Source organism: Haliotis rufescens, unplaced genomic scaffold (assembly GCF_023055435.1).
Source record: "Haliotis rufescens isolate VD_foot unplaced genomic scaffold, xgHalRufe1.0.p SCAF_5, whole genome shotgun sequence".
NCBI lineage: Eukaryota > Metazoa > Mollusca > Gastropoda > Lepetellida > Haliotidae > Haliotis > Haliotis rufescens.
The window spans coordinates 17625272-17641468 of record NW_025964223.1 but is presented as its reverse complement, the minus strand read 5'-3'; the positions used below and the strand labels follow the sequence as shown (position 1 = coordinate 17641468).

Sequence of the window (16197 nt, the reverse complement as noted above, 5' to 3'; positions counted from 1 at the left end):
ATTAGAATCAAATTTCTTTCGAATACTTAATTATTAATGGAATATAAATCAAAATGCTCCCTCCTTACCCCAGTCCTGAAAAACGATAATATTCCATTACTCCCCTAATGGAAAATCTTCATTTACACGCGGAATTAATTAAAGACTACTTCGAAATGTGTTGAGTGTAGAACCTCGTGGTAGTCCCGGGAGAGAATAGGTCATGATTAAGACCTGATTAAATGCACAATGTGTGACTTGGCTGATTGCTTGCGGTATCGAACAGTGGCTCCTGTTAATTCACCAGTGGTTTACATGGCCCCGCCACACTTACTTACAGGGGCGGTAGTGTAGCCTACTTGTGGTTGAAACATTCGCGGTCACGCCGTTGAAGGCCCGGGTTTGACTCCCAACACTGCTTGATTCAATGTGTGAAGCCCATTACCGGTGTTACACCGTGATATTGTCAGAATATAGCTGAAAGCGACGTGAAAAAACACTCATTCAATAACATAATGCCGTCGTGAATATTGTTGTCATCGTAAAACAACATTCACTCACGCATAGAGTCTAGGTTTTCCTTGTTTCCCTGTAATATTAGCTGCGCATGGTGAGCACAATCACCTTCAAGGGCGGATCCATCATTTTTAAAAGGGACGGGTCCAAAATATCAAAATCCACTCTCAGTCAATTTTACGGCCTACAACATACTACATTTGGTTTTCAAAAGAAGGGGGGACTCTGGACCCCCTGGACCCCCCCCAATCTGGACCCTGCTGGTCTCACTTCCGGATTGCAGCGACCAAGCTGAATTTTGAGAGATACAGCCTGCTGAGTGTGAGGCAACTGGCCGTAAAACATAATCTGTGCACTTATCATTACAATATCATCTTCCCGAGGCAAAGGAGTTAACTGACTTTAAATGTCCAGTTTCCACCCTTGCCGAACTAGACTTGAATTCCTTGGCTCGATCGTAGCGCCACCAGTGGCTTTTGCGAGTTTTGTCACTTCTAAGCCTCTCCTATGGACCAATCAGATTCCACCTCTCGTATCACTTGCATTTGTTTCAAACAAAATGGCGGCGAACAGTCAAGACAATCTGATCAATAATCAAGATCTATATTGTGATAAAACGGGTCTCACATCGTGAAGTGCATCAAATCACATGAGCACCTTGATTAAAAACATGAAAAGACTTGGAAAATATCTGTTGACAACGAGTTGGCGGTGCACATGCTGTGCAAATCCTGCAATCGACCTAAATCTGCACCACAATTTCCTAACCGGATTTCGATTTCGTTGCGCTATTTTGATTGGACTATGCACAGACTCGTTAGTCCAGCTAAAATGTTACTCCATAATACCAGCCTTGTTCGGCAAGGGTGGAAACTGGACTTTTATAGTCAGTTAACTCTCTTGCCTCGGGAAGATGTTACAATGTAGAAGATAGCTACACGATTAATCGCAAACAACAATGAAGAACGAAGCGTAGTTTATTTAACGATAAATCATTGTTCTATCATGATGTCATTTCTGGAGATGCGAATTTGCGCTCGCAATTTGATGACGTCGTAAATTGGACGACGTTAATGTTGAGAGGGAAGTGTCTAGTGTGTTGTTCCCCAGAGATGAAGGTGGGCAACGGAGATAAACGCAGCGGCCGAACGATCGCTTCCAAATGTGGGAGAGATATGACAATCGATATTGGGAGGAAGGTTCAGATAATCGACGTGAAAATTGTGAGAATATGTGGGAAAGACCAAATTTAGCACACGCACACGCACACGCACACGCACACATACACAAACGTTGCTATATGAGTGAAATTAACCTTGACAACGCGACGATAAACCCCGTTCACCAAACATCATTGTACTTTTAGTGATTTAATAAAAACATTGAGACAAACCCGTTATACGTTTCGTAATCGAAAACATTTCTTAAAGATGCCTTGTAATACCTCTTAATATACACCGCCGTCATACATGTCGAATTGAAAATGTCAATAACTCGTGGTTTGACAGGTAGTAAGTAGGTAGTATTTTGGAATAACAGAGACATTGACAGTAAATAACTGCCTGTTAGGTCAATCAATACTGTGCCTTGTCGTAAATGAAGCCAGTGTACATTACAAGGTACACCGTGTCTTTAGTTGCCATGGTTACTAGCGATGCTTCCAAATCACATTTACAGAAATAAATGCTGATGACCTCATCTTGCTCATCTCCACTGAAGCAGCAGGTAGAGACAGGCCTTCTCCATCTGTATGGTAGCCATTGGTTATTGCGACGGTGTGATCGCGACAAATTATGTCATTGCAAGTCTGAATCATTCACACAACACTGAGCTTGTCAATTGAATCGATATGTAATAGCTACTTCGTCCGGCATCGGTAGTCTGACATCAATAATAGACAAATTAGAGTAATACAGTATTGCTCAGCTGACTTTTTTTCTGGAATATTGCATTAGACCATAAATGCCATATAAGAGAAAAATAGAATATTAGCAAGACAGTAATAGAAGGGTCTACATAACAGAAAGAATGATGATTCTATTACACATTTTGTACATGTATAACTGGTTCTATTACTATGATTATCTTTTACGAGTGGCAGCCACAGCGGCAGGTTAGAGTCAAGTTGAATTAGTATCACATATCACAATATACATAGCAAAAAATGAAATTTCTCACTGGGCATAGAACATACCTGCTGTATATTCCATTTCATAATGGTACATGCAGAACTGGTGGAGTAATGAAAAACATTTACAATATGGCTGCGACGGCGGCCATGTTTAAAATCGGAATTATGTGAGCACTTTTAGAGACACCATAGTCATATAGAGAGATCATACCCATAACATTTAGGCTTCGTGGACCTTTTGGATTCAGGGGACATGTGGCAAATGCATTTGAACTAGAACAACGGGGTTTGTAGAGGTCTTAGGTCGTGGCTGGGTCAACTGTCGACATCTGAAATTTTAAAAACACCTAAACTGTGCTCATCCATGAACGGTTTCAGCTTTGAGTGCCTTTTGCTTTTCGGAGAACGATGCTAACGATACCCACGTACGTTCACGTGACTGTTAGTCAGGTGAGTTAACAGTCTGCCAGTGCGTGCCCATCAGCGTATTACCTAGAATATAATTACTGTGTCCACATTCGGACTAAACACGGACATGGGACTGTTGAGCCAAGCCGTAGCTTCACAAGCTTGGAACACTTTAGCCAGTGAGAAGGGTAAGTGTCGTTGTGTCCAATACGTCCGACCCCATAGGGTACCGGATCAGCATATGACAAGTATGTTTGTTATAAGAGCTGCCGACTGAAGACTAAAGGGTGACAGTTTGGTTGATTAAGTCTCATCGTGCCCCGGTCGCGTGGATGATCCGATGCTCGTGCTTTCAGTCTCTGGTTTGAATCGATTATTTATGGGCTTGGGGAGCTGGATTGTATCGAAAAAATGTGTTGTCCCTGAAAATTCCTGAAAAAAGATTTAAGCTTTGGGCTTCAGACCTTCAAAAAGCCCATTAAATTGCCTGCCACAAAAAATACATTGTTGCAAAGTGTTATATTTGTGAAATAAATATCTGGTTTTGCAGATGAAGCTGAAAAATATCCCCCCTCCTCACACAAAACAAAATAGTCGGTTCCCCATACACTGTTATAACACCTTTATTTTTGTCGAATACAACATCTAATTGCTGCCAAGTAAACATTCAATTATTTATCAAGTATTTCTTATTGTTATAGTCTCTGAAGTCTAGATTTGTACTTGTGTTTTTATTTTGAGCAACACAACCGACAACTGTTACGTATTTACGCATAAGCGCCTGCCTTATTCGTATTCGTTGTAATATAGACTTACAATGAACACACATATAAAACAGTACTGTTTCAATTGTAGTGACGTTTAGTTGATGTTCTAAGGTATTATAAGATCAGCCAATTTGACACAATTCTCCTTTAAAATGACATTTAGGTCAGATTCATAAGCTTCTGGTGACCACAATATGACAAGCTTTTGGCTACCGCATGTCCATTCCATATTCATTAATTGTGACTGCAATACGACCTTGGCACATTCGTCTCTTGTGTTCACCATATCACCTTGGCACATTCGTTTCTTGTGTTCACCATATCCCCTTGTCTCATTCGTTTCTTGTGTTCACCATATCACCTTGGCACATTCGTCTCTTGTGTTCACCATATGACCTTGGCACATTCGTTTCATGTGTTCACCATATGACCTTGTCACATTCGTTTCTTGTGTTCACCATATTACCTTGGCACGTTCGTCTTTTGTGTTCACCATATGACCTTGTCACATTCATTACTTGTGTTCACCATATTAACTTGGCACATTCTTTCTTTGTGTTCACCATATGACCTTGTCACATTCGTTTCTTGTGTTCACCATATGACCTTGTCACATTCGTTTCTTGCGTTCACCATATGACCTTGTCACATTCGTTTCTTGTGTTCACCATATGACCTTGTCACATTCGTTTCTTGCTGTCACCATATTACCTTGTCACATTCGTTTCTTGCGTTCACCATATTAACTTGCAATTGGCACATTCGTTTCTTGCTGTCACCATATTACCTTGTCACATTCGTTTCTTGCGTTCACCATATTAACTTGGCACATTCTTTCTATGTGTTCGCCATATTACCCTGGCACATTCGTTGCTTGTGTTCACCATATTATCTAAGCATAACTGTTTTCAACATAAATTAAGTACTGTATCAAATGGCTTTACCACATTATTATGGAACAAGTTTATCCCGCTTATCACAAGCCAGAGCGAAACCCTCTTTCAATTTCATCATTATGAAGTCGAACACAGCCTCCCAGGCGTCCTTCACCTCTTCCGTGAAACGTCCCTTTAGTTCTTCCGACCAGGTCAAGGTCATTGACTCGGTAAATGCGTCGAAGTTTTCCGAAATAAAGCCATTGTAATGGATGTGCTGGCGCCCCAGGCCAATCAACAGGGGCGACAGTGACCTGTCAAGGTCATCTATGTTATCAACGACAGCACCAACGGCCTGCATGAAACGTGACGCGTGTCCCTTAAAGTTCTGATCCTGCAGCAGTTCTTGGCCTTCCTTGTGGCGACACGGAAACAGCTGCTTCACATTGGGGTGGAGCTGGAAGATCCGGATGAAGACCTTGCTGCCGATGCCGGCTATGTCTCCCGCAAGATAAGGCCATGTCTTCTGGACCAGCATGCGTTGTTTCCCACTGATGTAACTGTTCTCGGGAGCTGCAGTCGTCTTCGTCTTAGACGTCCCACAACCCATGCTGACCTTGAATATAAGAGTGAGTGAGTGAGTGAGTGAGTTTGATTTTACGCCGCTTTTAGCAATATTCCAGCAATATCAAGGCGGGGGACACAAGAAATGGGCTTCACACATTGTACCCATGTCGGGAATCGAACCCGGGTCTTCGGCGTCACGAGCGAACGCTTTAACCACTAGGCTACCCGACCGCCTCTTGAATATAAGATACCATAGTTAAAATATAAGTCCCTGAAGTGAAGAAACTTAATGTACCCACACAAATCTGCCTGTCATTGAAGTGAAGATACAGAATGTACCCCCACAACCCTGCCTGTCACTGAAGCAAAGTTACTGAATGTATCCCAATAATCCTGCCTATCACTGAAGTAAAGATACTGAATGTAACCCCACAACCCTGCCTACCACTGAAGTGAAGATACTGAATGTACCCCAACAACCCTGCATGTCACCGAATTAAAGATACTGAATGTAGCCCCACAACCCTGCCTATAACTTAAGTGAATATACTGAATGTACCCCCACAACCCTTCCTGTCACTGAAGTAAAGATACTGAATGTATCCCCATAACCTTGCCTGTCACTGAAGTGAAGATACTGAATGTAACCCCATAACCCTGCCTATCACTGAAGTGAAGATACTGAATATACCCACACAACCCTGCCTATCACTGAAGTAAAGATACTGAATGTACCGCCACAACCCTGCCTTTAACTGAAGTAAAGATACTGAATGTACCCCCACAACCCTGCCTGTCACTGAAGTGCAGATACAGCATATACCCCAACAACCCTACCTATCACTGAAGTGAAGATACTGAATGTGCCCACACAACCCTGCCTATCACTGAAGTGAAGATACTGAATATACCCACACAACCCTGCCTATCACTGAAGTAAAGATACTGAATGTATCCCCACAACCCTGCCTATCACTGAAGTGAAGATACTGAATGTACCCCCACAACCCTGCCTATAACTGAAGTAAAGATACTGAATGTATCCCCATAACCTTGCCTGTCACTGAAGTAAAGATACTGAATGTAATCCCACAACCCTGCCTATCACTGAAGTAAAGATACTGAATGTACCCCCACAACCCTGCCTATAACTGAAGTAAAGATACTGAATGTATCCCCATAACATTGCCTGTCACTGAAGTAAAGATACTGAATGTACCCCCACAACCCTGCCTATCACTGAAGTAAAGATACTGAATGTATCCTCATAACCTTGCCTGTCACTGAAGTAAAGATACTGAATGTATCCCCATAACCCTGCCTATCACTGAAGTAAAGATACTGAATGTATCCCCATAACATTGCCTGTCACTGAAGTAAAGATACTGAATGTACCCCCACAACCCTGCCTATCACTGAAGTAAAGATACTGAATGTATCCTCATAACCTTGCCTGTCACTGAAGTAAAGATACTGAATATATCCCCACAACCCTGCCTATCACTAAAGTAAAGATACTGAATGTACCCCCACAACCCTGCCTATCACTGAAGTAAAGATACTGAATGTATCCTCATAACCTTGCCTGTCACTGAAGTAAAGATACTGAATGTACCCCCACAACCCTGCCTGTCACTGAAGTGCAGATACAGCATGTACCCCAACAACCCTACCTATCACTGAAGTGAAGATACTGAATATACCCACACAACCCTGCCTTTAATTGAAGTGAAGACACTGAATGTACCCCCACAACCCTACCTATAACTTAAGTGAAGATACTGAATGTGCCCACACAACCCTGCCTATCACTGAAGTGAAGATACTGAATGTATCCCCACAACCCTGCCTATCACTGAAGTGAAGATACTGAATGTACCCCCACAACCCTGCCTATCACTGAAGTAAAGATACTGAATGTACCCCCACAACCCTGCCTATAACTGAAGTAAAGATACTGAATGTATCCCCATAACCTTGCCTGTCACTGAAGTAAAGATACTGAATGTACCCCCACAACCCTGCCTATCACTGAAGTAAAGATACTGAATGTATCCCCATAACCTTGCCTGTCACTGAAGTAAAGATACTGAATGTATCCCCATAACCCTGCCTGTCACTGAAGTAAAGATACTGAATGTACCCACACAACCCTGCCTATCACTGAAGTAAAGATACTGAATGTACCCCCAAACCCTCCCTGTCACTGAAGTGAAGATACTGAATGTACCCCCACAACCCTGCCTATCACTGAAGTAAAGATACTGAATGTATCCCCATCACCCTGCCTATCACTGAAGTAAAGATACTGAATGTACCCCCATAACCCTGCCTATCACTAAAGTAAAGATACTGAATGTACCAACACAACCCTGCCTATAACTTAAGTAAAGATACTGAATGTACCCCAACAACCCTGCCTGTCACTGAAGTAAAGATACTGAATGTACCCACACAACCCTGCCTATCACTGAAGTAAAGATACTGAATGTACCCCCACAACCCTGCCTGTCACTGAAGTGAAGATACTGAATGTACCCCCATAACCCTGCCTATCACTGAAGTAAAGATACTGAATGTATCCCCATAACCCTGCCTATAACTGAAGTAAAAATACTGAATGTACCCACACAACCCTGCCTATAACTTAAGTAAAGATACTGAATGTACCCCAACAACCCTGCCTGTCACTGAAGTAAAGATACTGAATGTACCCACACAACCCTGCCTATAACTGAAGTAAAGATACTGAATGTACCACCACAACCCTGCCTGCCACTGAAGTAAAGATACTGAATGTACCCACACAACCCTGCCTATCACTGAAGTAAAGATACTGAATGTACCCCACAACCCTGCCTATCACTGAAGTAAAGATACTGAATGTATCCCCTTAACCCTGCCTGTCACTGAGGTGAACATATTGAATGAACCCCCACAACCCTGCCTATCACTGAAGTACAGATACTGAATGTACCCCCATAACCCTGCCTATCACTGAAGTAAAGATACTGAATGTACTCCCACAACCCTGCCTATAACTGAAGTAAAGATACTGAATGTACCCCCAAACCCTCCCTGTCACTGAAGTGAAGATACTGAATGTACCCCCACAACCCTGCCTATCACTGAAGTAAAGATACTGAATGTATCCCCATCACCCTGCCTATCACTGAAGTGAAGATACTGAATGTATCCCCATAACCCTCCCTATCACTGAAGTAAAGATACTGAATGTATCCCCACAACCCTGCCGATCACTGAAGTGAAGATACTGAATGTACCAACACAACCCTGCCTATCACTGAAGTAAAGATACTGAATGTATCCCCACAACCCTACCTTTTACTGAAGTAAAGATACTGAATGTACCCCCACAACTCTGCCTATCACTGAAGTAAAGATACTGAATGTACCCCCACAACCCTGCCTATCACTGAAGTAAAGATACTTAATGTACCCCCACAACCCTACCTATCACTGAAGTAAAGATACTGAATGTACCCCCAAACCCTGCCCATCACTGAAGTGAAGACACTGAATGTACCCCCACAACCCTGCCTGTCACTGAAGTGAAGATACTGAATGTACCCCCAGAACCCTGCCCATCACTGAAGTGAAGATACTGAATGTACCCCCACAACCCTGCCTGTCACTGAAGTGAAGATCATGAATGTACCCCACAACCCTGCCCATCACTGAAGTGAAGATACTTAATGTACCCCCACAACCCTGCCTGTCACTGAAGTGAAGATCATGAATGTACCCCACAACCCTGCCAATCACTGAAGTGAAGATACTGAATGTACCCCCACAACCCTGCCTGTCACTGAAGTGAAGATCATGAATGTACCCCACAACCCTGCCCATCACTGAAGTGAAGATACTGAATGAACCCCAACAACCCTGCCTGTCACTGAAGTGAAGATACTGAATGTACCCCCAAAACCCTACCTATAACTTAAGTGAAGATACTGAATATACCCCCACAACCCTGCCTGTCACTGAAGTGAAGATACTGAATGTACCCCCACAACCCTACCCATAACTTAAGTGAAGATCCTGATGTACCCCCACAACCCTGCCTATCACTGAAGTGAAGATACTGAATGTACCCCCACAACCCTGCCTATCACTGAAGTAAAGATACTGAATGTACCCCCACAACCCTGCCTATCACTGAAGTAAAGATACTGAATGTACCCCTAGAACCCTGCCTATCATTGAAGTGAAGATATTGAATGTACCCCAACAACCCTGCCTTTAATTGAAGTGAAGATACTGAATGTACCCCTACAAACCACTGCTAAATTTGCTCTTCCGCTTTTTGTGGGAGTATCTCTCAATAAATTCCTTTGTTACATATTCTGTACTTTATCAACTTTGTTGATGATAAGATAAAGGCAGTGATAACACGACAGACAGGTGAAGGATGGTCTAAGCATGACACCAGGGTTATGACGCCTTACTGTGTGACTACTACGACAGACAGGTGCAGGATGATCTAAGCATGGCACCAGGGTTATGACGCCTAACTGTGTGACAACCACGACAGACAGGTGAAGGATGATCTAAGCATGACACCAGGGTTATGACGCCTAACTGTGTGACTACTACGACAGACAGGTGCAGGATGATCTAAGCATGGCACCAGGGTTATGACGCCTAACTGTGTGACAACCACGACAGACAGGTGAATGATGATCTAAGCATGACACAAGGGTTATGACGCCTAACTGTGTGACTACACGACAGACAGGTGCAGGATGATCTAAGGATGACACCAGGGTTATGCCGCCTAACTGTGTGATAACACGACAGACAGGTGAAGGATGATCTAAGCATAACACAAGGGTTATGACGCCTAACTGTGTGACTACACGACAGACAGGTGCAGGATGATCTAAGCATGACACAAGGGTTATGACGCCTAACTAAGTGACTACCACGACAGACAGGTGCAGGATGATCTAAGCATGACATCAGGGTTATGACACCTAACTGTGTGACTACCACGACAGACAGGTTCAGGATGATCTAAGCATGACAAAAGGGTTATGACGCCTAACTGTTTGACTACAACGACAGACAGGTGCAGGATGATCTAAGCATGACACCAGGGTTATGACACCTTACTGTGTGACCACAACGACAGACAGGTGGAGGATGATCTAAGCATGACACAAGGGTTATGACACCTAACTGTGTGATAACACGACAGACAGGTGCAGGATGATCTAAGCATGACACCAGGGTAATGACGCCTAACTGTGTGACTACAACGACAGACAGGTGGAGGATGATCTAAGCATGACACAAGGGTTATGACGCCTACCTGTGTGACTACAACGACAGACAGGTGGAGAATGATCTAAGCATGACACCAGGGTTATGACGCCTAACTGTGTGACAACCACGACAGACAGGTGGAGGATGATCTAAGCATGACACCAGGGTTATGACGCCTTACTGTGTGACTACAACGACAGACAGGTGGAGGATGATCTAAGCATGACAAAAGGGTTATGATGCCTAACTGTCTGACTACTACGACGGACAGGTGGAGGATGATCTAAGCATGACACCAGGGTTATGACGCCTAACTGTGTGACTGCCACGACAGACAGGTGCAGGATAATCTAAGCATGACACCAGGGTTTTGACACCTTACTGTGGGACCACAACGACAGACAGGTGCAGGATGGTCTAAGCATGACATCAGGGTTATGACACCTAACTGTGTGACTGCCACGACAGACAGGATGAGGATAATCTAAGCATGACACCAGGGTCATGACGCCTTACTGTGTGACTACTACGACGGACAGGTGCAGGATGATCTAAGCATGGCACAAGGGTTATGACGCCTAACTGTGTGACAACCACGACAGACAGGTGGAGGATGATGTAAGCATGACACCAGGGTTATGACGCCTAACTGTGTGACTGACACGACAGACAGGTGGAGGATGATCTAAGCATGACACCAGGGTTATGACGCCTAACTGTGTGACTACAACGACAGACAGGTGGAGGATGATCTAAACATGACACCAGGGTTATGACGCCTAACTGTGTGACAACCACGACAGACAGGTGGAGGATGATCTAAGCATGACACCAGGGTTATGACGCCTAACTGTGTGACTACAACGACAGACAGGTGGAGGATGATCTAAGCATGACACCAGGGTTATGACGCCTTACTGTATGACTGACACGACAGACAGGTGCAGGATGATCTAAGCATGACAAAAGGGTTATGATGCCTAACTGTGTGACTACTACGACGGAGAGGTGGAGGATGATCTAAGCATGACAAAAGGGTTATGACGCCTTACTGTGTGACTGACACGACAGACAGGTGGAGGATGATCTAAGCATGACACCAGGGTTATGACGCTTAACTTTGTGACTACAGCGACAGACAGGTGGAGGATGATCTAAGCATGACAAAAGGGTTATGACGCCTTACTGTGTGACTACCACGACAGACAGGTGGAGGATGATCTAAGCATGACACCAGTGTTATGACACCTAACTGTGTGACTGACACGACAGACAGGTGGAGGATGATCTAAGCATGACACCAGGGTTATGACGCCTAACTGTGTGACTACCACGACAGACAGGTGGAGGATGATCTAAGCATGACACCAGGGTAATGACGCCTAACTGTGTGACAACCACGACAGACAGATGTAGGATGATCTAAGCATGACACCAGGTTTTCACACCTAACTGTATGACTTCCACGACCGGCAGACGCAGGATGATCTAAGCATGACACCAGGGTTATGACGCCTAACTGTGTGACTACCACGACAGACAGGTGGAGGATTATCTAAGCATGACAAAAGGGTTATGACACCTATCTGTGTGACTACCACGTCAAACAGGTGGAGGATAATCTAAGCATGACACCAGGGTTATGACGCCTAACTGTGTGACTACCACGACAGACAGGTGGAGGATTATCTAAGCATGACAAAAGGGTTATGACACCTAACTGTGTGACTACAACGACAGACAGGTTGAGGATGATCTAAGCATGACACCAGGGTTATGACACCTAACTGTGTGACTGCCACGACAGACAGGTGGAGGATGATCTAAGCATGACACCAGGGTTATGACGCCTTACTGTGTGACTACCACGACAGACAGGTGCAGGATGATCTAAGCATGACACCAGGGTTATGACGCCTTACTGTGTGACTGACACGACAGACAGGTGGAGGATGATCTAAGCATGACACCAGGGTTATGACACCTAACTGTGTGACTGACACGACAGACAGGTGGAGGATGATCTAAGCATGACACCAGGGTTATGATTCCTTACTGTGTGACTGACACGACAGACAGGTGGAGGATGATCTAAGCATGACACCAGGGTTATGATTCCTTACTGTGTGACTGACACGACAGACAGGTGGAGGATGATCTAAGCATGACACCAGGGTTATGATTCCTTACTGTGTGACTGACACGACAGACAGGTGGAGGATGATCTAAGCATGACACCAGGGTTATGATTCCTTACTGTGTGACTGACACGACAGACAGGTGGAGGATGATCTAAGCATGACACCAGGGTTATGATTCCTTACTGTGTGACTGACACGACAGACAGGTGGAGGATGATCTAAGCATGACACCAGGGTTATGATTCCTTACTGTGTGACTGACACGACAGACAGGTGGAGGATGATCTAAGCATGACACCAGGGTTATGACGCCTTACTGTGTGACTACCACGACAGACAGGTGCAGGATGATCTAACATGACACCAGGGTTATGATTCCTTACTGTGTGACTGACACGACAGACAGATGTAGGATGATCTAAGCATGACACCAGATTTTCACACCTAACTGTATGACTTCCACGACCGGCAGACGCAGGATGATCTAAGCATGACACCAGGGTTATGACGCCTAACTGTGTGACTACCACGACAGACAGGTGGAGGATTATCTAAGCATGACAAAAGGGTTATGACACCTATCTGTGTGACTACCACGTCAAACAGGTGGAGGATAATCTAAGCATGACACCAGGGTTATGACGCCTAACTGTGTGACTACCACGACAGACAGGTGGAGGATTATCTAAGCATGACACCAGGGTTATGCTTCCTAACTGTGTGACTACCACTACAGAAAGGTGCAGTATGATCTAAGTATGACACCAGGGTTATGACGCCTAACTGTGTGACTACAACGACAGACAGGTTGAGGATGATCTAAGCATGACACCAGGGTTATGACGCCTAACTGTGTGACTGACACGACAGACAGGTGGAGGATGATCTAAGCATGACACCAGGGTTATGACGCTTAACTTTGTGACTACAGCGACAGACAGGTGGAGGATGATCTAAGCATGACAAAAGGGTTATGACGCCTAACTGTGTGACTACCACGACAGACAGGTGGAGGATGATCTAAGCATGACACCAGTGTTATGACACCTAACTGTGTGACTGACACGACAGACAGGTGGAGGATGATCTAAGCATGGCACCAGGGTTATGACGCCTAACTGTGTGACTACCACGACAGACAGGTGGAGGATGATCTAAGCATGACACCAGGGTAATGACGCCTAACTGTGTGACAACCACGACAGACAGATGTAGGATGATCTAAACATGACACCAGGTTTTCACACCTAACTGTATGACTTCCACGACCGGCAGACGCAGGATGATCTAAGCATGACACCAGGGTTATGACGCCTAACTGTGTGACTACCACGACAGACAGGTGGAGGATTATCTAAGCATGACAAAAGGGTTATGACACCTATCTGTGTGACTACCACGTTAAACAGGTGGAGGATAATCTAAGCATGACACCAGGGTTATGACGCCTGACTGTGTGACTACCACGACAGACAGGTGGAGGATTATCTAAGCATGACAAAAGGGTTATGAAACCTAACTGTGTGACTACAACGACAGACAGGTTGAGGATGATCTAAGCATGACATCAGGGTTATGACACCTAACTGTGTGACTGCCACGACAGACAGGTGGAGGATGATCTAAGCATGACACCAGGGTTATGACGCCTTACTGTGTGACTGCCACGACAGACAGATGTAGGATGATGTAAGCATGACACCAGGGTTATGACACCTAACTGTGTGACTGCCACGACAGACAGGTGGAGGATGATCTAAGCATGACACCAGGGTTATGATTCCTTACTGTGTGACTGACACGACAGACAGGTGGAGGATGATGTAAGCATGACACCAGGGTTATGACGCTTAACTTTGTGACTACAGCGACAGACAGGTGGAGGATGATCTAAGCATGACACCAGGGTTATGACTCCTAACTGTGTGACTACCACGACAGACAGGTGCAGGATGATCTAAGCATGACACAAGGGTTATGACTCCTAACTGTGTGACTACCACGACAGACAGGTGCAGTATGATCTAAGCATGACACCAGGGTTATGATTCCTTACTGTGTGACTGACACGACAGAAAGGTGCAGTATGATCTAAGCATGACACCAGGGTTATGATTCCTTACTGTGTGACTGACACGACAGACAGGTGAAGGATGATCTAAGCATGACACCAGGGTTATGACTCCTAACTGTGTGACTACCACGACAGACAGGTGCAGGATGATCTAAGCATGACACAAGGGTTATGACTCCTAACTGTGTGACTACCATGACAGACAGGTGCAGGGTGATCTAAGCATCACACCAGGGTTATGACGCCTAACTATGGGACTACCACGACAGACAGGTGGAGGATGATCTAAGCATGACACCAGGGTTATGATTCCTAACTGTGTGACTACCACTACAGAAAGGTGCAGTATGATCTAAGTATGACACCAGGGTTATGACGCCTAACTGTGTGACTACCACGACAGACAGGTGCAGGATAATCTAAGCATGACACCAGGGTTATGACACCTTACTGTGGGACCACAACGACAGACAGGTGCAGGATGGTCTAAGCATGACACCAGGGTTATGACGCCTTTACTGTTTGACTTACCGTTTGAGCCGAGCCGAAATGTCTCTGAACATTCACACAAACGTATAGCAACCGTTCCCTTGATATCTCATATTTTGCCCCAAAGCACGGTCGATGTAGCTGATGTCTTGACGTGCTGTTGATGTACACCTGTCGTTGCTGAGGTAGTATCACACCTGTCCTCAGGTGAGTACGTAATGCTCTCGACAGCGTGTACTACACCACGGTGACCTCTCCACGTTAACAGACTCATCTCACAGAAAAGCATTCACTGGTTAAAATAAACAATTAGGCGTAATTACTTTCAGCGGAGACCACTCAGGTGTATTGATGGAATGAAGTGCACCCTGCACTTACGAACGAAACAAACTGTTCTACACTCTTTGCCTGTGACTATGACGTCTGTTCACGTGGGGAATAGTTTATAACCTCTATCTAGATCCAACCCTCCCTGCTTCAAACCTTAAGGCCCCTATTCCCAACCACACCGCTTCTTTTCCATTTTGCCTATAAAAGAAATAGCTACAAGTTACTTCTGGTACCCGACTCAAAGGCACCCTTCCCTCTCCAGCAGCATTATCCAACTCAAAGCCCTGCCCCCTCCAACAACAGTATCCCACTCAAAGGACACAGTCTCATCCCTCTCCACCAACAGTATCCCACTCAAAGCCCTGCCCCCCTCAACAACAGTATCCCACTCAAAGGACACAGTCTCATCCCTCTCCACCAACAGTATCCCACTTCAAGCCCTGCCCCCTCCAGCAACACTATCCCACTCAAAGCCCCACCCCTCCAACAACACTATCCAGCTCAAAACCATGCCCCCCTCCAACAACACGATCCCGCTCAAAGCCCTGCCCCTTCAACAACACTATCCCACTCAAAGCCCTGCCCCTCCAACAACACTATCCCACTCAAAACCATTCCCCCCTCCAACAAA

The 16197-nt window shown here is 45.0% G+C and overlaps 1 protein-coding gene across 1 annotated transcript; it reads right to left on the bottom strand.

Annotated features, from left to right (window-relative positions):
* Window positions 1-3639: 3639 nt before the first annotated feature.
* On the bottom strand, window positions 3640-15496 carry LOC124145162 (neuroglobin-like). Its single transcript, XM_046514851.2, has 2 exons — window positions 15279-15496; window positions 3640-5292 (listed from the first exon to the last, which is right to left on the bottom strand). Exon 2 carries the CDS (start codon window positions 5284-5286, stop codon window positions 4753-4755), a length of 534 nt encoding a protein of 177 aa, XP_046370807.2. The 5' UTR covers window positions 5287-5292; window positions 15279-15496; the 3' UTR covers window positions 3640-4752.
* Between the last annotated feature and the right edge of the window lie 701 nt (window positions 15497-16197).